The sequence below is a fragment of the Epinephelus lanceolatus genome, chromosome 3 (genome assembly GCF_041903045.1).
Source record: "Epinephelus lanceolatus isolate andai-2023 chromosome 3, ASM4190304v1, whole genome shotgun sequence".
Lineage (NCBI taxonomy): Eukaryota > Metazoa > Chordata > Actinopteri > Perciformes > Serranidae > Epinephelus > Epinephelus lanceolatus.
In genome coordinates, this window is record NC_135736.1 from 45,433,632 (window position 1) to 45,456,529 (window position 22,898).

Consider the following 22,898-nt stretch of genomic DNA (forward strand, 5'->3'; position numbering starts at 1 on the left):
GAGCCTTTATTTCCACAGCCTTTAATTTTTAACAAATTAACACCAAAGTTGGTCTTTGATGCATCTTGTGATAGTAACAACACAGTGCTGAAATGACTAATGCTGGTTTGTAATTATCCACATATTCCTCTACAAATGTGACATGAATACTTTGCTCACTCTACACAGTGAAACTCAACCTTTATCTGGTGCATAAAAGCTCCTGCGTTTGCTATTTTAAATGCTCATTGTTGGCAGGTCTTTCTCAGGAAATGATTTGTCCTACATTTCTGTCAGTGGCAGCAGCAGCGTGTTTTTTTCATGTTGCATAAATAGGTGTATTAATAGAAAAAGTAGCCGGCCAAATAAGCAACAATAGCCACCATGGCTGAAGAGACAGAAGAGAGCTCCAACTGCTTTAATGCTTAACATCACAAACACAGAATACAAGAGAAAAAAACCCACATCACAGTAAACAAACTAAATAAAGCAAAGTCTTACAGATTGCTTCTGTGAAAAGTTTCCTGCCGAAAGGTTTAAAAAATGTGTGTTATTATAAAGAAGACACATTTATAACTTGTATTTTATCTTCTCCTGTCATCTCTCCTTATTGTGCCGATCAAACAAAGTGAATTCAGCGACAGCGCACGAACATGTGCTGCATCTCATCACCAAAACAATATAACTGTCCACGTCTCAAGCTCTAACTGAAACTGGAGTCTCTGCGCAGATACATCCTCACACATCTCTGCGTTTTAACGAGGTGTTTACTCCACTGTGTTATTGCTATATAATTTGCATCGTGGCCTCTGCTGAACCCAACTCTGATTTCCTCCTTCCCTACTTCTCTTTACTCTAGGCTGGGAGGCTGAGAGCTGCAGGGCTGCGACATGTGAAAGGAGCTCCACCCCTTGACCCTCTCAACTCTCAACCTTCGGTAAATTACATCATCTCCTTCTCTTCCTCTTTGTTCCGTCTTTGTAATGAATTCTGTGCTGCGTTCTCAATCACAGACTTTGTCTTTTTACTTTCAGCACGCACTGCAGCCGTGCTTACAAAGTGCAGACTGTTGCATGGAGTATGCACACAGTTGGGATTTACTACTTCACCATAACATTGTGCCTTGAACTTTAAACCTCTTTTAACATTTGAAGTACAAAGAAAAATATGTTTTTTGAATTGCAGTAGATCTTAAAGGGACAGTTCCGAATTTTTTAAGTGGGGTTGTTTGGGTTACTCATCCATAGTCAGTGTGTTACATGCAGTAGATGTCGGTCGGCACGCCTTCAGTTTGGAGAAGCAGGCTGGAGTCCAACATAGAAGATAAGCAATCTATTGCTGTGGAGGGGCCAGCAACAAAACATATTTTAGCCACCTAAAAAAAATCAACATCACTTGAAGTTTATGCTGTATTGAGAGTATTTTCACCACTTTACTTTAATGTCAGACAGTGATTTCTAACGGGAGAATGAAGCAATGATATTGCTGTCTCTTCAATGCCAGACTCCATTGAGAAAAACAGTGATTTAACATTGCTGAACACAGGAGCTGCTGGTCTACTGCTGCCTGGATCAGTTAATTTGTTTGTGTTATTGTGTGACTTTGGTGTTTAAAGGGTTAGTTCGGATTTATCATAGTCACAAAAATAACACAAACTAACCAGCACATTGAAGTAGCGGTAGATCTGCAGCTCCTGTGTTCAGCAAGCTAAAATTACTGTTTTTCTCAATGGAGTCTGGTGGCTTTGACAAGGGCATTGATGGGGTACTGAAGCTGTTAACGACTTCCCAGTTACAATGGTCTGAGGGAAAGGTAAACCAGTGAAATGACTCTCAATATAGCATACACCAAAACTGATACAGATTTTTTCCAGGTGGCTAAAATATGCTTCGTCGCCTGCTTCTCCAAACTGGAGGCGTGCCGACTGACATCTACTGTATGTAATACACCGACTATGGATAAGCAACCCCTACAACCCCAATTCGAAAAATCCCTTTAAAAGTGTACTATGCAGGAATTGTGGGCCTCTGTTTGGTAACAGTATCGTCAGTGAAAGTGAAACTGAAAGCCAACCTCAGATTCACTCCGCTTGGCATTCTGACTTGTTATATTTGCTTTATTTTGGTGCTTTGTCTGCGATTGTTGGAGCTTCCTCTTGGACATGTGCTGCATTGGATCTGGCACCTGGTCACTACCTTTTAAGTTTTAAATATAATATGCAAAGATATTTGTACATATATTTATTATTTTGACAGATTGCAAGTCAAAACTTCAGTGTGAATGGTAATTTCTGCATTTTATTGTCACAGAAAGAAATATACAAATCATGATCATGTGATTTTTGCTGGTGTCTGTACCACATAAGCGTGCTCCCTTATGTCTGGAATATGATTTGTAGGCCAGGGCATCTCTGTAGCACCACAAAGCTTCATTTATTTGGATATGTTGTGACACATTTTAGCTTTATCGAAAAACTTCAGCTCCTGTGATTTGGATATTGCACTTGGTCGTATTAGGATTTCGATAATGCTTTGATTAACTATGAAGCCCGACCGAAAAGGAATTCACACACATCTCATAGTTATGTCAACCCTCATTTTAATTCACATATATAAGAGTTTTGAAATAACTGAAAATAAAGAAGATGATGCAGAAGGCAGGATTTGTTCTGTGATTAGAATAATATCAAAGATGCCGTAGGACATCCTGGTGCTTCTGACACACTGTATTTGGGACATACTAAATCTTTTTGTGGCATACAACACAGTAGGGTGATGCTAATATTGGAACGCACCGCTTCTTCTCCTTTCCTGTCTCCTCCTTGATGTCTCAAATCTGAACTTGGTTTGTGTTTTTGCAGCAGAACTCACTTGAACCGACGTTGTGACCGCGACCTGACACCCTCCTGCCTCGGGCATGCCTCAGGTAAAGTAGGAACACCCACTGAAACCTGCCATCATTCTCACCCGTCACCTCTGGATGAACCTCCTCGTGGTCTTCCTGTTGGATTTCTGTCTCACTCTGTGTGTGTTGTGTGTGTGTTTGTTTCCTCCCTCGCAGCCGGGTATGAATGGGATGGAGCCTGCGTTTGGCGAGGCCTATGGGGGACACAGGGGTCTGCTGAGCCCCTACCCTCTGGCCATGTCGCCACAGGGGGGCAGGACTGAGTACGACCAGGTAAGACGTCAGCAAAGTACGGCTCTTAGTTTTTTTTGGTTTTATTTTTTAATTCTATCTGTCCAGCAAAGTCCTGCATTGGAATGAGTACTCAGTGGGTGACCCGCAAAAAAAGGTGTGGGTGGTAATTCATCTTAATTTTATTTCCGGGTTCAGTTCTGGGTCAAAAAAGAGCATGTAGGTAAGATTGCAGAGGGTTGTATGATAAGTATATTCTTAAAAAAATAATGTTTTGTTTCTCTGACTGATGACTTTGTGCATCATCTCTGTCTTCTGCGCCAAATGAATACAAGAGCTGCTTCAATCAGGTGTGTTACTAACGTTAATTGTGGAGATGTCCTGCTCTTGAAGTACCTTCATTTTAAAAAATAATAACTTTGTTTCATGTGGATGAAATGTCTCAAAAATGATCATGTAAAACATGCTGCCTAACCAAATTATTTGAACAGCGCATTCATGATTATTATAGGGTTTGTGGTTTTGGGTCAGGCCAGGAATCAGGAGCGGGTCTTGAAAGTCAAACCTGTGCAGGATGTGTTCCCCAGTATGCCTCAGCCCTTAAGAGTCCTCGTTCAACCCCAGAGTTCACACACATCCTGTGGAAAATTTGAGTTTCTGTCATGATTTTACGATGATTTTTTAAAGTTCTTTAGTTTTGGCCAGTGTCCTGCCTTACCTTGACACACCCTTAGATTTCAGCAAACGATACCTCGAAAGTCAGTGAAGTGTGAAATTAGGTCCAGTAGATGTTTCTACTACGAATTTCAGTCAGTTGCATCCACCTGGCATCTCAGGTGTGACTCAGTCTGTGAAGGCCATGAGGGAGAAAACAGCCAACTAAACTCCATTCTGATGGGATTGGGCCCATTTTGATAAAGGCCTTTTTGTTTAAGTCGGAAAGGCGCGGGTGTTACTCATAACATCAGCTGAGCATGGCTCAAGTCTGTTCAGGTCTCTCAGTGAGCCAGGACTCTGACACCAAAGCAGGTAAATGGGGTTCAGCATTCATTCATTTTATTATTTACACCTGTGCTTCCTCTACTGTGACATGTTGAAATGTCTCCAATGGTCTGTTTGAGTTGAAGGTAATTTATGCACCTCAGGTATGGGAAGGTTTTCCCTGAGCACATTGTAAAATGGGGTCAAAATTTTGTCACTTGGAGCACTTAACTTTACAATAATGAGCACAAAATTTGGTCTGATGTAACGTTTGATTTTAGAATTCACTTCAAGACCAGGAAAGTCTCTGAAAATTTAGACTGGAGCCCCAAAGGAGCTCCAGCTTGTCAGAGGTGTAGACTCAAGGCGCATAACTTGGAGTCGAGTGGGACTCGGGTCACAAATTTGATGACGTTAGTTTCGACCTGACAAAATCAAAAAAGGCCTTCAACTCAACTTGACTTTAACATCACTGACTCGTGTCTTCACTTAGACTCAAGACTTAAATACTTAAAACCTTTCTCCAAGCCAAGGTTTGATTTGAAAAGTGTGCGATGAATCAGTTTATTTCCCTTTATTCTGAATCTGCTAACGTTAACATTAATCTTTTTATTTAGAATTTGAAATTAGAATTCAGTGGTCAAAGGTCAAAGGTTACTGTGACGTCACAAAACATGTTTTTGGTCAAAGCTCAAGAACTTATTTGTTAATTATGACAAAGTTTCACATAAATGTCGAACAGGATAAAATGATGAAGAGCTGACATTTTTTATCCAAAAGGTCAAAGGTCCTCTTAACGGTGACATCATAATATTCTGCAAAAACACTTTTATGGCCATTATTCAACACCATAACTCAGGAACAGAACACTGGTGACTCTAATCTTGTGTGTCCACCTTGAAACTGTGCTGATTGATGTGCTGCCGGGTTGATAACATGTGTGAAGCATCCATGGATGTAAACTGAAAGAGAAACCTGACTGGTTTGCGGAGGCACACAACTGCTTGTCACACTTGTATTAAGAAATAAAATCTAATTTCAAACCTTATTATTCGGTTGTTATAATGGCATTACATTTTGTGAAAAGCATGTTTAAAACTTGGAACTCAAAGTTGAGGGCTTTGGACTTGAGCACAAAGACTTGACTGACTTGTAACTTGCAAAACAATGACTCGTTACGGCCTCTGCAGCTTGTTAATGGCAACATTCAGTCAGCTTATACGATGAAAAAAAAACGCATGAACATGAACGTACATGTTTATATAATGGAGCCTCTGCACCATCACTTCCTGCAGGTGGTCCTGTCTTTGCTTGTCTGCCTTTGTTCAGCTCAACTGATTATTTAGCAGCACTTAATGAGCAGTGTCACTTTGCCGGCACCAGTTTTTCCTCTTTTAGTGTTAAAGCATATAGGCATTGAGACAGAGCTGTGTGTAGATAATTAAATTACAGATTAATAATACTAATGTCATTAATGGTATTAAATTAAAGTCTTTTATAAGCCCTCCTGTGATGAAGATCACATTATGTTCCTGCAGATTATCATTGTATAGAACAAGCTCCTGTAATTTGCCTAAAATGCTGCCTGGAATGATAGGTTTAATTACCAAGCAGCAGGGCAAATATTTAATTACTGACCTCCTCCTGTATTTTATATTATAGCATTGCACGCTGACATGTGATGCAGGAGCACCATTAAAACTGCAGTCGATCTCTCTGTTTCAATTCACTCATATTTAAGTATCTCTGTACCCTTTTAGAGCGTGCTCCTCATGCTGGGCTCCCCGGCATCGCCAAGGAAACGGCCCTTTGAGTTGCTAAGCGACCTGGTGGACGATGGTGGCTTCGGCGAGGACCTGCACCCGGAGCGCTGGGACGTGTCCGCGTTGGACGAGATGGCTCGCTACACCAAGCTGGGCCTCGGGGTGGGAGGGGAGCTGCTGGCCTGCTCTGAGGAAGCCGTCCTGATGGGCCGCTGGGGGAGGAGCCGGGAGGAGCAGGAGGAGGAAGAGGAGGAGGAGAGGAGGCGGAGGAACAGACACACAGCACCTCCCGTCATCCAGGAAGTCCAGGCCACTGCCGCAGGGAGGGAGGAGGGGCGCACCTCTGTTGCCACGACAACAGAGAGGGAGTTATGTGTTGCAGGAAGAGTGCCCGGAGGAGGACAGGATGGGGGGATGCCGGGGGAGCGCACAGTGGAGGTTTATCAGGTGGCACAGGAGGAAGAGGAGGTGGTGGCGGCGGCGGTGGCTGGTGCAGCTCTGGAGCACTGCAGCGAGGAGCACAACTACTCCCTGAGCCAGGGAGAGGAGCTGGGGGCAGGGCCCGGCCACAACTCCCAGACAGAGGGGGAGACACAGCAGGAGGTGCGGGGCAGGGAGGAGAGCCAGACCAAGACTGAGCTAGATCTGGAAGACGAAGAGCAGGAAGAAGAGGAGGAGGAGGAGGACGATGAAGAAGAGGAGGAGGAGGACGAAGGAGAGGAGGGAGCGGAGGAGACGGCGGTGGAGGCTGAACTCTCCAGCTCCTCAGAAACTGAATGTGGTGAGTTCTTCAGTTTGTCTGTATCCGAGGACACCTCGGCTCATCACGGCGCTGCCAGCAGCCCGTCTGCCCACACGGAAACCATTTTAATCTGTCTCAGGTCCAGACGCAACCTCAGACCGCCTGGTGCGACTTGGTTGGCTGAGCAGAGGCACATTAAATACCAAAGTTGCGGGTGTAATTCCCGGACACCATACCGCTTCAGTGGCTACAGTTTTACTGTTATGAAATGGCTTTGAGGGTTGGAGCCTCTTCATGTATACAAATACCATCTGTAGCCGCCACGCTGCTCTGTCTTTGTAAGGGGAGGGGATGCTTGTAGTCCAACATGTTAAATAGGGTATGAAAGTTGGTAGAGATTGTTAAACAAGCGTTACAGTAGAGCTGGAGTTTTAAGCAGCTTCAAAGGCAACACAAACATGCCAACTACAGACTGCAGCGTGCGGCTGGTGCCTCATTATTTCTTTATACCTCGCTTAGCTCTCATTCACAAATATTGTGGGTTCACAGCAGAACTAAAACAATCATCTGATTAGTTAAATCTGTAGCTATTTTGATATTTATTACATCATTTGATTTATTTTTTTTTTCAAATTGCCAAACATTTGCTTGTTTCTGCTTCACAGTAAACTGATTGTCTTTGGGATTTGGACTGTTGGTCTCACCAAACAAAACATTTGAAGTCCTCACTTTGAAGCAGGACTTTTTTTTCATGAATTGGAGCCCTGGGGCCTTATTACAGAAAAATATCCGAACCGCTTGACCTATCTTAACTTAATCCTCTCATGCTTTTTTTTTTTTACTTCTAAACAAGAGAAAAATCATGCCCATAATTTTTTTTAATTTTAGCTGTTCACTGGAGTGAACAATATCCATCAACAGCATAAAAAGTAATTAAGTGGAACTCAATATAGCTCCAAAAAACACATGTTTTTAAAACACTTAATTAAAGCCAATGGTGTGAATACATATACAAAAAATTAAATAACAACAAAACATATGTCTTTGGACCTAATTGTTTTTGCTCAAGGTCCCTTTTTTGAAATTTAAAGCCACACAGAAGCAGTAAATCACAAAGACAATCAGGAAAATACAGTTAACCCAGTCAGTCAACAATCACTAATGTATACAAATGAATTCAGTGTGATGACAATCTAAGTGAGACATAAAATAAAATAAATAAATTAGAAAAGTGAAATAGAGAATTGGGAAACAAAACAAAAACATAAAAATAATACATGAATTATCATTTAAAAAAATGAGTAAAAAAAATGACCAAAAATACGTAAACTACATATAATATGAAGTCAGTATTACAGGACTCTTTTATAGAATAGTAAATTTTCTACAATGTCACATATACGAGGTCTTTAATCCACAGGTTGTAGGTTGGAGGAAGTTCGTCCTCACATTTAGGCAGTACAAATTGTTGAGCTAAAAGAGATGCAAAATCTATCATAAATTTTTTAAGATTATCCTTTTGGCTTTTTGTCTTTATTGGATAGGACAGTCCAAGCATGAGGGGGAGAGAGTAAGGGTGATATGCAGCAAAGGGCTGCAGGCAGGCCGCTGCAGCAAGGGCGTTGCCTTCATATATGGGACGCCTGCTCTCCCCACTAAGCCACCAGGCACCCCACAAAAGCTATCTTTTTTTTTTGCCTGACAACTAAGATGTTCATGTTGAGTTACTCCAAATACTGCAGTAGTAGCAGATGGTTCTGTGGGTACTTCTGAAACATCCAATTTTTTTTGGTCTATATTGAGTTCCACCGAATCACTTTTATACCACTGACGCATGGTGTCCTCTGCAGTGGACAGATTCAGATTTTATTATTTTTTTCTGGTGTAGTTTTTTCTTACATCTGACTTAGTTGAAAAATATAGATTTTATTTTTTGCCTGTTTGGCTTTCTGAGAATAAAAGGATGTAACAGTTCTTCCTGAGGTACCTGGTGCAGCTTCTCTTCCCTCTGCTATTTTGAATTTATGATGCAGTATCTCAAAATGGTAAAGAAATACGAAGATAATAGTCAAATGGAATTGTAGACAGCTCTTGGGTGACTGGGACATGGTACTACAACTTCAGCAGTTCAAAATAGCTTCCTGATATCTGTCCATAGCTGTGGACACTGTGCATGAAAGGGTTAAGTTGCAGAGAAAGCAAAAATCCTTTCTTTCTGTTACAGATGCAATTCCTAAAATCCACTTCTTTCTCAGACCTCCTATCATATCTCAAGAAATCTTAATTCTAAGTGTAAATTCAATACTTGAATCAGCACTCGTCCTGTCAGGCCTGTATCTATATTTAGAATGTGCACAGACTGCCTTTATCTTACAGTTGAATGTACCAGTAGGCTACTTGAGATGGACAAGTCATATCAGCAGCTCTCACTTGTCACTGGCTAGCATGCTGTCATGGACAAAAAAAGACGGCATTTAATTTTAGTAACAAGGTGTCGAAGGCGCTTATCGTGTTGGTGGAGGAGAGGAAACCCTGCCTTTCATTGGGAAGTTTTCTTCTCGGTTATTTGAATTTATTTTAATCAATCAATTAATTAATTTGGATGACTTATTGAAATTTAAAACATCAATATACAGTGTGAGGAGCCTTTCAGTCGTTATATTTTGATGTTCATGTTGTTCCCTGACTACATTGTCATTACCATGCAGACCTTAAAACAGTGCTGCTGCTTATTTTGAAGTTAGTACAGGGTCTGTGCCATGATCGGGATATCTCGAAGTTAGGATAGTTCTGTAATAGCTGAATTCCTAACATAAGACAGGATTTTTCCTAAATGCACTTTAGAGACATGTTTCTGCAATACCAAAGATCCTACATGTCCCAAACTGAGATAAGAAAGGATTTCAGGCAGACCTCTGGAACACAGTGTCATCCTGATGCTGTAGCTTTGACCTTTGACCTCCCTGATTACTGTGCATTCACATCCTGCAAGGAAGAAGCCAGATCTAGATGATGATGACAGCTAAACAAACACAGACTGACTTATTGACTTTATGCCTTCAATCCTAGAGAGACATTTGTTACACAGCCTGCACATGTACACACGTCCCACATGAAAAAACATATTGGTGAATTTTATTCACACAGTATACATGTTGTATATGCAGATATAACTCCTATATACCCATACATACAGTATTCAGATCCTGTCTAACTTCCAGTTGAATTCAATTTCAAATAAACAAACTGAACATGTAATAAAAAGGATTTAAGTTTGACTAATGAGGTCAGCAACATTGAGTCATTCTGTAACCTAAAAACTCTCGTAACATCTGCCGTTCTAAATGTATCACTAGTGTTATGGTGGAGGATATACGCAGGTATGTGAGGTATACCCACTTCTTTATCTTACTCTATCCTTTTACAGTTTACCCACCTACCAGCCAAAAAGCCATTTTAATATACAGGAGAGAGCACCCACTTCCTCCTTGGTAACCTAGCAGTACGCCGACTTCATCAGCTACCACTACATCACTGTGTGTCACCCACATTAGCAGCATATTAATGTGACTTTAAAGGTGCTCTGTGCAAAACTGAGAGTGTATGAGCTGTAAAGGCGTCCTTTAACGTCGGCATGATACACGGCTGGTTGCTGTTATAGTTTAACGGTGCCCGGCAGCATCAGGGGGAAACGCAGTGGGACAAGGATGACAGTTAGGGCGGCGAATGTCAGAGTAGGGACGGTGGGAGGGGTGGTGGATGGGTCCAACAAACAACGACTGTCACCCGAGAGAGAGGTGTTTGCATCCCGTAAGATTCTGAAGCCAGACCCTGTTCTTTTTCCCTAAACCCAACCACGTGTGTTTGTTGTTGAAGAACAAAAAAATTGTGGTGCTGTACCGACTTAATGCTTTTATTTTGAAAGAAACTGTAAACATAAACGCTAAATTTCCCGTGAAAGCGGACGCGTATCTTGAAAGAAGACAATGCACGTAACAGGCTGAACTTGACGCAGCGTCCCAGAACGTCAGCAACCAATGTCGTATGTAGTCGTGGAAAGTCCATGACCAAGCATGTGAATATGTGACAAGGTTGGAGTGAGAATGTGTAGGTTGTCTGCACACGGTTCTCAACATGGAGGTGGCTGAAGTAGCAGCCAGTGGTGCTAACTCCATAAACAGCGCTAAACTGCAGCAACAGTGCTGACAGAGCTTGCGGTGTTAACTGGGGGGAACAGGATTTGCATTTCCTAGTATAGCGAGGGCATGACCCGCCCTACTCTGCCTTACTGTGCCTCTGACCACCTTAAATCAATCCCACGCCTCTTGCCAAAACCTAGACTCACAAGTTTAGACACTTTGCTTAACTAAAGACTGATGTCTTTCTCCCTGATTTTGTGTTTAGATGGGCAGATACAATTTCAGAGTTTAAAAAACTCTCTACGTTGCAGAACCAATAGTAAATCTGCAGGGCGGTCCTTCGGTGGCTCGCTGAACTCTTGTGCTCGTAAACATAGTCCGACTGCGTGAAAACAAAGTCGCTGTAAGTCCTTCATTTCCACAATCCTGTGGACTGAGCACACGTTTGATAAAACAGAGTTAAATCTCTCGGCATCCATTTTCAAGCTCTCTGTGTGTTTGTTTCCTTGATGACGAGAAAAGGGGGAGCGCACATTTCCGGGAGGGCGTGTCCTTTTCAAAAATGCAAGAGGCGTTGCTTTGTTGCCGGCCGTTTTCTCCGGTGTGTTAAACACACTTTAGAAAGGAGTGTCCCCAGACTATCAGAAGGCAGAGATCTCTGATTGTCTGGTGGCGAGACTAGCCGAAACCTAATCAACTTAACCAAGGAAGGCAATGGGTACTTGCCAGTCACAGGGAGAAACGCAGAATGGAGGGTGCGCACTTGTGACACTGCCGTCCAGATATCAGTGGTGGCGATGAGCTGGCCAGTGAAATAAAAAGTGACACGCGCACATAGCCAGACAAGCTTACCTCAACAAACCACATAGAAGTTCGGATTACAACACACACACAGGTTTTGTTACTTCATTTTCTCCTCAGGATGCCATTAGAATATATTTTTACTTAGCAAATAGTGTTTTGCTGCTGCATTGACGCTCTGAATGTTGCATACAGAACCATAAAGAAGAACAAATGCACAGGGCAGCAGCTACCATTCAGAAATTTCAGTGTTTTTCTACCTGGGGGTAGATGACCTTGTACAGTTACATTCATGTATTTTTAGACTTCATACATCTAAAATTTACTGGGGAGCAAAAATAAATAAAGAATTCTCCTTATCTCCACATAAATTTATTCTTACTGGTGTGTCAGAGGCATCGGAATAATCATGACCTCAGTCAGAATTTCTAAAATCCTGGCCTTGGCCCAGAGAACGAATTCCTCCCTCAAGGCTGCACTGGCCTTTAAATGTCTTACTTTAGTAGTAGAACATGTTACGAAATGATTTACTCTGCATAAAAATAGCCGTAGTAATAGAAAATCACTAGATTGATACATGATTTTTGCACATGAATTATTTCAGCTGCAGCCTCTTATCACCCAGAGCTGAGAAATCCTTGAACAGTTTGTGGATTTACTCCAAGAACCAGCCACTTATTGCATGACCTGTAGCCTCACTTTGGACTCACTGTGGTTAAAGGTGCATTCTGCTGAATTTACATTTCTGAGTCCATGTACTCGTCAGACTCTTTAGCCTGTGAACATCTGGAGGACTACACTTTTTTTTAACAGAAAACCTGGGTTATAAAGTTTTGGGTCTTTACCAGGCATGTAGAGTTCAACAGAAGATGCTGTCAAGTTGCATGATGGGAGTCGTAGGAGCCAGTGTTTTCAGGTCTCAACCCACACAGTCAGGATTTCTTAGACTCTGCTGCATCGTTTTTTTAAGAGGCACAATATTGAATCTTTGGAGTGTCCCCTTTAAGAACTACTTCACCCCCACCAAATGACTATTTGTATATCAAATACTCCTCCCATGTTACATTGAATTTTTGAGGAAGATTTTCTTTTTCTCATGTGCCACTGGTGAACGAAGATTTCAGAAACAAAGACAAATCTTGATGAATTGAAGTCATAGGAGACCGGGGTTAAAAATGGCCAAACTATGTCAGAACATCCATTTACAAACTCTCACACAACTCGTGCAGTATAATCCAAGTCTTATTTATCCAGTCTTATGTTTAGCACCTCCCGAACAGACAGCCTTCCTGATGGGGAACTGAATTGACAGTGAAACTTATCTATTCTCTCTTTAAAGCCAGACTCCATTGACAAAAACAGTAATTTTACCTCGCTGAACGTAGGAGCAGCTGGTCTATCGCAGCACTTGATTGGTAGTTAGGAAGTGTTATTGTGTGATTTAGGTGAATCCAAACTGACCCTTTAAAACACTTAAGTCAAACGGTAACACAAACAAACTAACTGTTCGAGGCCGCGGTAGACCAGCAGCTCCTGTGTTCAGTGAGTTAAAATTACTGTTTTTGTCAATGGAGTTTGGCTGTGAAGAGAGTATAGATAAGTTTCACTTTGAGTTTAGTTCTAAGCACATAACTGGATGAATGAGAATTGGATTTTACTGCATGAGTTGTGTGAGAGTGTTTAGAAGAATGCTTTGATATAGTTTTGCTGCTATGAAACATGGACCCCTATGACTTTAATTCATCAAGACTTTTCTGTGTTTTTGGATTCCTCGTTTACCCTGGAGGCTTGCGAGAAACACAAGATTTTCATCACAAATTGACCTTAACATGGGGTGAGTAATTGATATACAAATGGTGATTTCGGGGATGAAGAGCCCCTTTAATTGAATTATTTTTAAGATCTTGTGCAAATCAACATACAGACAAAAAACAGAAGTGAGCTTTAGGCGCAGAGGTGATAATCTTTGTAATACATCCATCGAGACATTAAAGCAGCATTCTTCCACATTAATGAGCAGAAGCCTGTTGTTTAGATGAAGCTGAATGACGTCAGAGTCAGTGGTGACTTCATGTCCAGACTACAGGACACGAAACATAAACATATATATTAGATAACACACATGTAAACCGACTTCACCTCAGATTACCATCTTTTTTCCCAGGCTCTCTCTGTCTCTGATCATCCTGCTGTTAGATAAACAAATCTCAGGCCTGTTGTTGGAAGGTAATGGAGAGGTCATATGGCTCGCTCTCAAAGAGCGACCGGGGTCATATTTCGACGGTTGCGAGACGCCATTGTTGCTCTCTGTTGTTGTTGGTGTGTGTGTGTGTGTGTGTGTGTGTGTGTGTGTGTGTGTGTGTGTGTGTGTGTGTGTGTGTTTGCCTGGTGGAGCTGTGTGATGGACGGAAAAGTGTGTTTGTTCGCAGCGAGGTGGTGGTTGAGTGAGCTTAGGAGATTGGACAGAAGGCTGAAAAGCAGTGTGTGTGTGTGTGTGTGTGTGTGTGTTTATTTATTTATCTATTTATATATATGTATACATATATATATATATATATATATATATATATATATATATATATATAAAATCATATATAAAACAAAGGCCGTTGGAGTAAAAGATAGGGTTGAGGGCAGACTGCAGACAATGGCGCTATCTGCAGACTGGACCAGATGACATGATGTTACATAAGCCGTGTGTGTGTGTGTGTGTGTGTGTGTGTGTGTGTGTGTGTGTGTGTGTGTATATGTGTGTGTGAGAAACAGATAGCCCCTGCTAATGGCTAGGATAGGCCTTCATGGTTATTAACTTTCAATCTGATTTAATCCCGCTAGGAATTACAACTTTCATTATTTGCAGCGTGTTTTCTTTTTTTTTTTTGTCTTCTTTTTTTATTATTATTATTTTTTAAACTCAGCTCTGGTGGATTTGAAGAAGCGTCTCTTCTGCTGGTGGAGCTTTGCATGTTGTATTATTTATGATAGCATTATTCATGGCTCTGTGCGCCTGAGGCTAATCTTCTGTGACGTCTGTGTGCTCGTGTAGGTGTCTGCCTCTGAAGCAGCATACATGCACACAGTTTTAGCTGGTGGTGGCTTTGTCATTAGGACATACAGCATGTGTTTGTGGATTATGGTTCACAGCATGATTTCATACCAGGCAAACGTCAACATTAATACCTGTCAGTTATGATTGGGGTTTCATCTGTCATATTAACTCGCAGGGTATTTCTCTTCTATTAAATATCTTACATATGGCTGTCAGTGTTGTCCACCTCCATAATAATGGATGAGATTCTGTTTTCTTCATAATATATGAATTAAACAGCCTGGAGTATTGATTCTGCATTTGGATCATTGCATCACTGCTTCTCTATGTCAGCCCCAAACCCCCAGTGACCAGATTACATTCAATAACTGTTATTATGCCTCTGCACTGTTGGTAGCTGTGGTTGGAGGCATTATGTTTTTGGGTTGTTCGTCTCTCTGTACGTGCGTCCCATTCTTGTGTGAGCGATATCTGAAGAACACCTCGAGAGATTTTCTTCAAATTTGACAAAAATGTCCACTTGGACTTAATGATAAACTAATTAGGTAGGTCAAGGTCACCGTGACCTTGCTTTCATCTCATTCTCGTGATAGCAATATCTCAAGCACCTTGAGGAAATTTCTTAGAATTTGGTACTAACATTCACTAGATTCAAGGACTGAAATGAACTGATTCGGTGGTAAAAGGTCAGGACCACTGTGACGTCACTGTGACCTTGCGTCTATCTGTTTTTCATGAACGAGATATCATGGCTGCCCTCTTAATAGTCGACCAAAGGTTAGTCAACCAGAAGGGTCCTTAGTAGGCAACATCTTATTGGTCACTGAGTCGCAGAAAAAAATTTAACTTGAAACTCTACTAGGAGCTGCGCCTTGTCAAAGGTCAGGGTCACTGTGACCTTGCGTCTATCTGTTTTTCATGAACGAGATATCAGGGCTGCCCCCTTAATAGCCGACCAAATGTTAGTCGACCAGAAAGGCCATTAGTTGGCAAGATGTTATTGGTCGCTTAATCGTGAAAACAAAACAGAACTTGAAACTTTATGAGGGGCTGCACCTTGTCAAAATAAATCCACGCCTGTATGACTGGACCATGGGAATTTATTTTGAAAGGACAGACACAGGAAGTGTCCACGCTCAGCAGTCAGACAGGACTCAGGTTAATTTCCAGGGCTGGTACCTGCAGTTATTCCACAGGCTAGTTAATAACATGTCGATCAGGAAATCCAAAGTGTGGGATCATTTTGAGAAAGTGAAGGATGAACCCAAGGTGATATGTAAACTCATCTTCATTGGTCGACTACAAACATGACGTATCATCTGAAACATGGAAGTAGCTACATGCCCATTAGCCCACAGCGTCATTAACAGGCGGCTCGCTCAGTATGTGACGTGCACTTGTAGATAAAATATAGGCCTATATTACGAAACGATATGAGCTGCACTTATATGAGGGTGAGATTCTCCTTGATGCAGCTGGAGTAGATGTTATAATATGTGTTATCACAGGCCAGTCAGAGTTTAAACAAACTCTTTGGTGGTTCAGCTGCTCTGTCACCTCTGTGAGTTCATTGTAATTTTTAAAAAATATATTTTTTCGAGGCTTTTCCTAAAAGGACGAGATTAATCAACAGAAACAGTCAAGCGATAATAGTGAACCTTATTTACAGAGCACTTTTCATACAAGAGATTCAGCTCAAGATTAGACAAAAAAAAAAGACAGTGGATGATAAACGAAATATATAAGTGAAGATAAAAAGTAAGAATTAGAGGATTCATGTAAAATAATAATAATAATAATAATAATTACAATTATTAAAAGCCAGACTAAATAAATAGGTTTTCAGCTGTCGTTTAAAAATGTTCTCATCTCATAAAAATGAGCTCACATCTCTGATAGCTTTTGAAATGGTATTTCATCATTTTGGAGCATAATTAACAAAAGCTGCGCTGCTTGTTTTCTTGTGCCTATAATTGTGTGTATTTACAAACCCAGTAGTGGAAGATCTGAGAGCTGGTGTCGGATTATAGAACGACAGAGAGTCTACAATGTAGGCCAGTCTCAAACTATTAAGAGCTTTAAAAACAAGAAACAGAAACTTAAGATTTATTCTAAAAGACACTGGGAGCCAGTGGAGTATTGCTAACGCCGGGGTAATGTGCTCTATCGTCCTCGTTTAGGTTAATAATCCGCAGCACAATTCTGGATACGTTTTAATTTTTCAGTTGACTGTTTTAGAAGGCCGGTAAACGTAAGATTGCATTAATATATTTGCAGTAAAAGCACTAATACATTTTTCAGCATCTTTCAGCAGCTGTACCTTGGAGATGTTGCTTAAGCGAAAAAGCTTTTTTGGTCACCTGTCTTATGTGCGAAATAAAAGTTGAATCTAAATCTAGAATAATGTGGAGGCATGTTACTTTAGCTCTGATCCCAGGAGCCAGATGCACAAGCTTGCAAAGGAATAGATCTCTAAGAGTGCTCAAGATTGTTATGCATTAGATCTCAAGGAAGGGCCATGAGAAATCATCAGGGTGAGTTACTCTTCCTCCCCCGGCCTCGTCTAGATAAGCAAGAAATGGTAATGGAAATAGTTTTTAATTTAGCTGGTTGTCAAGAATCTGAGTCTTTCCATCTGTATTACTGAAATAATGTCAGCCATCCATCACTGGGAAGAACAGGGAGGAGAGGGTGATTTTCATCCTTCCAAATCGTCTTTTGGCGACAGTCATTCCCTTGTTAATTGTAATTTAATGCGGTGAAATCAAAACGGAAGATACAATCAGAGATTGATGAGAGAAACAGACAAAAGAGAGACTTTTGTAAACTACTCACGGTAAAACCTTTTGAGGCCCAGCTGAAATAGTGGCTCTAACCCAGTTTGTTTAATATTTCGTTTTCTTTGATGATATTGTGAACAGCCAGATTTCTGTGATGTTTGTCGTGATTAATCACACTCCGTAGAGCAGGGTCTTCAATGTTTGTCAGGCCAAGGACCCCTTAGCTGAAAGACAGATGGAGCAGGGATCCCCGAATTACATGTATTGAATAAAATTGAATTGCATAATAAAACGGGCCTATAATAACGTGTATGGCAGCTTTAAGTGTCATGTATAAAGGTACCTTTTATATTAACCACATAATACTAAGCTATTATTTTTATTCAACCACGAAGTCCCATTGAGACTGAAAATCTCTTTTACTAGAGAGACCTGGCCAAGGTAGCAGCCAATCAAAACACATTTAAAATACAATAGATGCAATGTATAATACACAAATCTGCAATAAAATAACAACTATTCAAACGTAGAGGCCTCTTAAGAAAATAATTAATAATAGAAAATTATAGATAATTATTGACAGATTTATATATTTATACATCATGGGTTCATTTGGCAAAGCTTCATTGGTAACAGCCATCAATGTTGCACACAGTGAATTAAATACATATATATATTTTTTAACAATAGGCTGATTTATCTTTACTAAAATATGTTGGATTCATATTAATGTGTATTTTCAGACATATTTTAATCTTTAAACGAATGGTATATATATGTGTGTGTGTGTGTATATATATATATATATATATATATATATATATATATATATATATATATATATATATATATATATATATATGTGTGTGTGTGTATATATATATATATATATATATATATATATATGTATTGTGATTACCTCCTGTCAGTTCTTTTTTCCTGTCCTGTTTTTTATCCATCAAAAACAGTGAGACTCCCGCGCTGGCTGTACCCTTTTCATCTTGTTTCATAAATTGCTCATGAAGTCATGCTTCAGAAAGAATTGTTCAAGGGCTTTTTTTTTTTTTTACCCTTGCAGCTTTTTGTTGTCTGAATTAAAAATATATATATTTAGCAGCTTTTTTTTAATAACATTGTGAAAATCCATTCAGCTACACTGAAATTATTCGAAAGCAAATTTCTTATTTGTTGCTTGAAGATTTGTGTCATGATTATTCTGGCCTCAGTAATTGTGATTCATAATGTTATTCTGATAATAATCAAAATATGGTTAAAACTCTTTCAAGGGCACTTAATTTACATTTTAATTAACATTTTATTAAGAAACATTGCATCACAGATGGGACTTTTTTAGTCATGATGATAATAATAATGATGATACATTTTATTTATAGGCGAAAACACAGTTTTAAAAAAAAGCAGCAATGTATCAATAGATCATAAAATCAAACAGTTCTGTTATATACAATAAAAGTTAATAAAATGACTAGATAGAGGTAAAAATTAGAAATACTAGGTATGAAATCATCATAAAGTCATCGTCAGTGCAGCTCACCATATGTGAAGTGAACATCCTTTAGTGGAGAACAAATAAACAATGTTAAAGTGCAAGGCTTTCCAGCTATTTGAAATTATGTCAATGCTTGATTAAAATCGTTTGAGTTTCGGTTGGTGCATATTCAGTCCGTTTTTGCTGGGTCTCTATTATTGTTCCTTGCCCAGCAGTCTCTTTGGGTGCTGCTGAATATGATATTCAGAATTATCCAATAACATAAATTCACCATGATCATCTTATTGTGTGTTTTTTGTATCACGATGCACCACAAAGTCACATGTTGGCCCATCCCTCTTCACTGCAGACTTCAGTGCATTTGCATCAGCGCTCTAACTCAGAATTCTCTTTGTGTTTCCCTTCAGAGGTGGAGGCCGAGCCAGTGAGGCAGCCGGGCGAGCGCCCGTCGAAGCGTCGCTGTTTCTGGGAGTACCGGCGCGCTCGAGAGTCGGCTACAAAGAAGAAATTGGGCGGAGACGTCCACTGGTCTCTGTCTTGGAGCTCCAGCACTCTACCCAGCACACTGTACCGCCGAGAGGGTGAGAACACTGCAGCACTATCAGGGTGCTGAAACAATGAGACCGTCAATAGATCAAGACAATTTATTTATGGAAATTTTGATTATTGAATAAAACATTTAAGGAGTCACATAAATGTGCTATTAGGTGATGATCAGACAGAGTAGTCTGGTGACCCAATTAATCAGAAAGATGGCTGATAGATTAATTGTTAGTCACAGTCCTGATCATGTAGAGGTGAAGCTGGGAGCGAAAGTGTCAAGATCTCCAGAATTAGAGGTATTTTTTTTGCAGCAGGAGTCATTAAAACGATGTTCACACTGCAGTTGAAAGTGTCCCATTTCTTTTCTCTCATGTGACACCAATCGGATCGGGACCCTCAGGCATGTGCCCTACATACAACTTTCATGTCAAAATCTGAATTTTTCAACATTTCCTTGATAAGTGAATCTTACGTCAGGCTCGACTGTGGCTGTGCAGCAGTTTGGCAGCCTTTGTTCTTCAGAAGAATCCAGAACGACACAGTCCCTTTAATGCACAATAGAATAAAATCACAAACTAGTACTGCGTCTAAAATTAACATGTAAGATTGTGACATATTTATATATTCTGTAACTGAGTCCTGTTACATTTAATTAAGATATTTAAAGCTATGAAGCCACTTTTGTAGCTGCATATTTCTAAGGATTTCTTGGTGACAGAGCATGATTTGGGACCTTGCCAGAGTTATGTGGATCTTGGACAAACGTTTGGCTGCACAGTATAAATTCAGATTTACGGGCACGCTGGTGGGTTTAAGATTGAGGATTGAAAGACCTTCACTGACAGGCATTGAATTCATTATGTTTTCCTTTGTCCAGGCAAAAAAGGGCGCCGCAAAGCTCGCAAGACAGACGCCAGCGACCTGACACCAAACCCCCAGAAGCTGCACAACATCGGGGAGCAGCTGCAGAAGCTCAACGCAGCCATCGACGGCATGGGCCCCGTCAACGACCTGCCCGCTGTGGCCCGTGCCCGGTCCCGTAAGGAGAAGAACAAGCTGGCCTCCAGGTACCAGACTCCACTTACTGCCCTCCTACATCCTCTGCACTGAGCCAGAGCCCTGGAGACTTCCCGTATTGATTTTATCAGGCATGAGTGGGCATTTCGAGAGGTTTTTCAGTATTTGTAAAGCGTTTGCAGAAAAAAATAGCAGGGAATCCTGCAGACCTCCGTGGTTTGGTATCTGCAGTCTTTAGCCTTCAAGACTGGTTTTCAAATATGTGGTGCATTTAAGTATCTGACCTTCTTGTAGTGTTTCTGGAGGACACAGAGAGAGAGACGAATGCATTGAGAAAAGCAATTTAAGGTATAGTTGATTTGACTTGATAGAAAATCAGAAAATCCACAAAAAATGTTTTTATTTCCAGTGTCTTTACAGTGTTTTTATTCTGAAGTGTCAGGAGTAGGGTTCGTAAGCGGTGCTTATAGTACTTGAATTTGGCACTCAGAAGTGTAAGTACTGGAATACCTTGAAAAGCAGACATTTCTATGCCTCTGCTGCAGCGACAGACGAGCCTGGAGACATCATGTTTTTGAGTTGTATGCCTGTCTGTCTGTCAGTCCATACATCTGTCCCATTATCATGAGCGCAATATCTGGAGAACACCTTGGGGGATTTTTTTTTCTCCAAATTTGGCACAAATGTCCACTTGGACTGATATGATTCTGATGGTCAAAGGTCAGTGTGACTTTGTCTTTGTCTCATTGTCGTGAAGACAGTTTCTCAAGAAATCCTTGAGGGAACTTCATCAAATTTGGCACAAACATCCACTTAGACTCAAGAATGAACTGATAAGAATTTGGTGGTCAAAGGTCAAATGTTAAGGTCACTGGGATCTTGTTTGTCTCATTCTCATGAATGCATTTTTTTTGTTTTGTTTTGTTTTTTCAAATTTGGTGAAATATCCACTTGGACTCAGTGATGAAATTATTAGAATTTGGTGGTCAAAAGTGAAAGGTCACTGTGACCTTGTGAAAGTTGAATTTTTTGCTGGCAACTCAAGACTTCATACGCTAATTATGGCACAAAAATGTCTAACAGGATAAAATAATGAGGTGATGACATTTTATATCCGAAAGGTCAAAGGTCAACTTTACTGTGACATCATAATGTTCTATGATATCACAATTCTGGCCATTACGCAACGTCATATCTCAGGAACAGAAGAGACATTTGGTCAGATACTAAACTGGTGACATTAATTTCGGGTGTCCACCTTGAAACTGTGCTGATTGTATCTTCTGGGCTGCCAGGGGAAGGTGTGTGAAGCATCCATGTTTTCACAGATGTGGACATAAACTCTAAGTGCAACTTGACTTGTGCATGGAGGCATACAACTGCAAAGTGATAATTCTAGTTTAACTTGGTCCCTGAAAAAGGTACTTAAATAAAATTGAGAGGAGAACAGAATGATAAATTGATTTATGAAACATACTAGGAAGATGTTTTAAACTGCTAAGACTGCCTGAGCTTGCAATTATTTTCTAACGCCATATTTGCAGAGTGATCTCGCAGTGCCAAAGGGTCGGTTAACTCCAGTAAATATTCAGCACCAGGATGTTTCACTAGCCTGTGAAACACAGAGTCAGCTGATAGCACAATTTGTGAGCTGTAATTTGGCAGTAAATAAGCAACCATGGTGGAGCTGCTGGGTGGATTTGTGTAGTTGGTTGGTTGGGGCGGTAGCTGTTAGCAGCTAGCGCCACTTGTTATCCACGGAGCAAGCAGCCGCTGGACTTCACTTCAGACTCCACTCAGATCTGCAGTGTCTCGTGAAGGTTCGTGGTTTGGTTAATGTTTGCTGTGTCGTGCTCTGTGCTTTGTCGATTTTCTTGCTTTTTTGTCCTTTGCCAGTCACACGCATGAATAATAATAGCCAGCTAATTAATAATAAGTTAATTTTAAGCCCGAGCAGCATGTGTTTGCTCCATTTATAAATTTGCAGAGTTCTCTTGCAACAGATGGTCGTGGAGGAAACAATTGCATCCTTAAAAATTAAAGTGAGTGCTTGAAAAAGTACTTAAAAGTCCTTGAATTTGACTTTCCCCATCTGCATGAACCCTGCAGGAAGCATTTGATTTCCTTTCCTCCCCCAGGGGTACACAGTGTACCACACTGAGGATGACCTTTTAAAACCTGAGGAAACTGCAACTACAAGCACATGCGTCCCTGAGGACGATACACACAACATGAATGATTTGAAAATGTAGGTCATGAGGGTGTTTTTGAGTTGATTGGCCCTGTTTAATGAGTTTACCTTGGACATGAGCGAGATGGAATAAATGAAGGAAAGATGGAGGGAAGCGGAGAAAAACAACAGAGGAGATGAGATGGAGGGAGGCAGGATGAGAGGATGAATAGGAGGAAATCAGGGCAGAATTGTGGAGGCAGACGAGGAGTTAGATGAGGAGGGTCAC

The 22,898-nt window shown here is 40.7% G+C and overlaps 1 protein-coding gene across 8 annotated transcripts in view; it reads left to right on the forward strand.

Annotated features, from left to right (window-relative positions):
* LOC117255218 (uncharacterized) overlaps positions 1-22,898 on the forward strand; it is a 48,646-nt gene that overhangs the window by 9,901 nt on the left and 15,847 nt on the right. For 5 of the 8 annotated variants that reach the window (XM_033623896.2, XM_033623897.2, XM_078166457.1 and 2 more), the window contains 6 exons: positions 839-916; positions 2,840-2,904; positions 3,040-3,156; positions 5,856-6,639; positions 19,287-19,460; positions 20,300-20,489. In XM_033623896.2, coding sequence (XP_033479787.2) covers positions 2,896-2,904; positions 3,040-3,156; positions 5,856-6,639; positions 19,287-19,460; positions 20,300-20,489 — 1,274 coding nt within the window. In that variant the 5' untranslated portion in view covers positions 839-916; positions 2,840-2,895. The remainder of the gene's footprint in view (positions 1-838; positions 917-2,839; positions 2,905-3,039; positions 3,157-5,855; positions 6,640-19,286; positions 19,461-20,299; positions 20,490-22,898) is intronic. The other 3 variants (XM_033623899.2, XM_033623900.2, XM_078166459.1) reach the window with 1 other exon arrangement.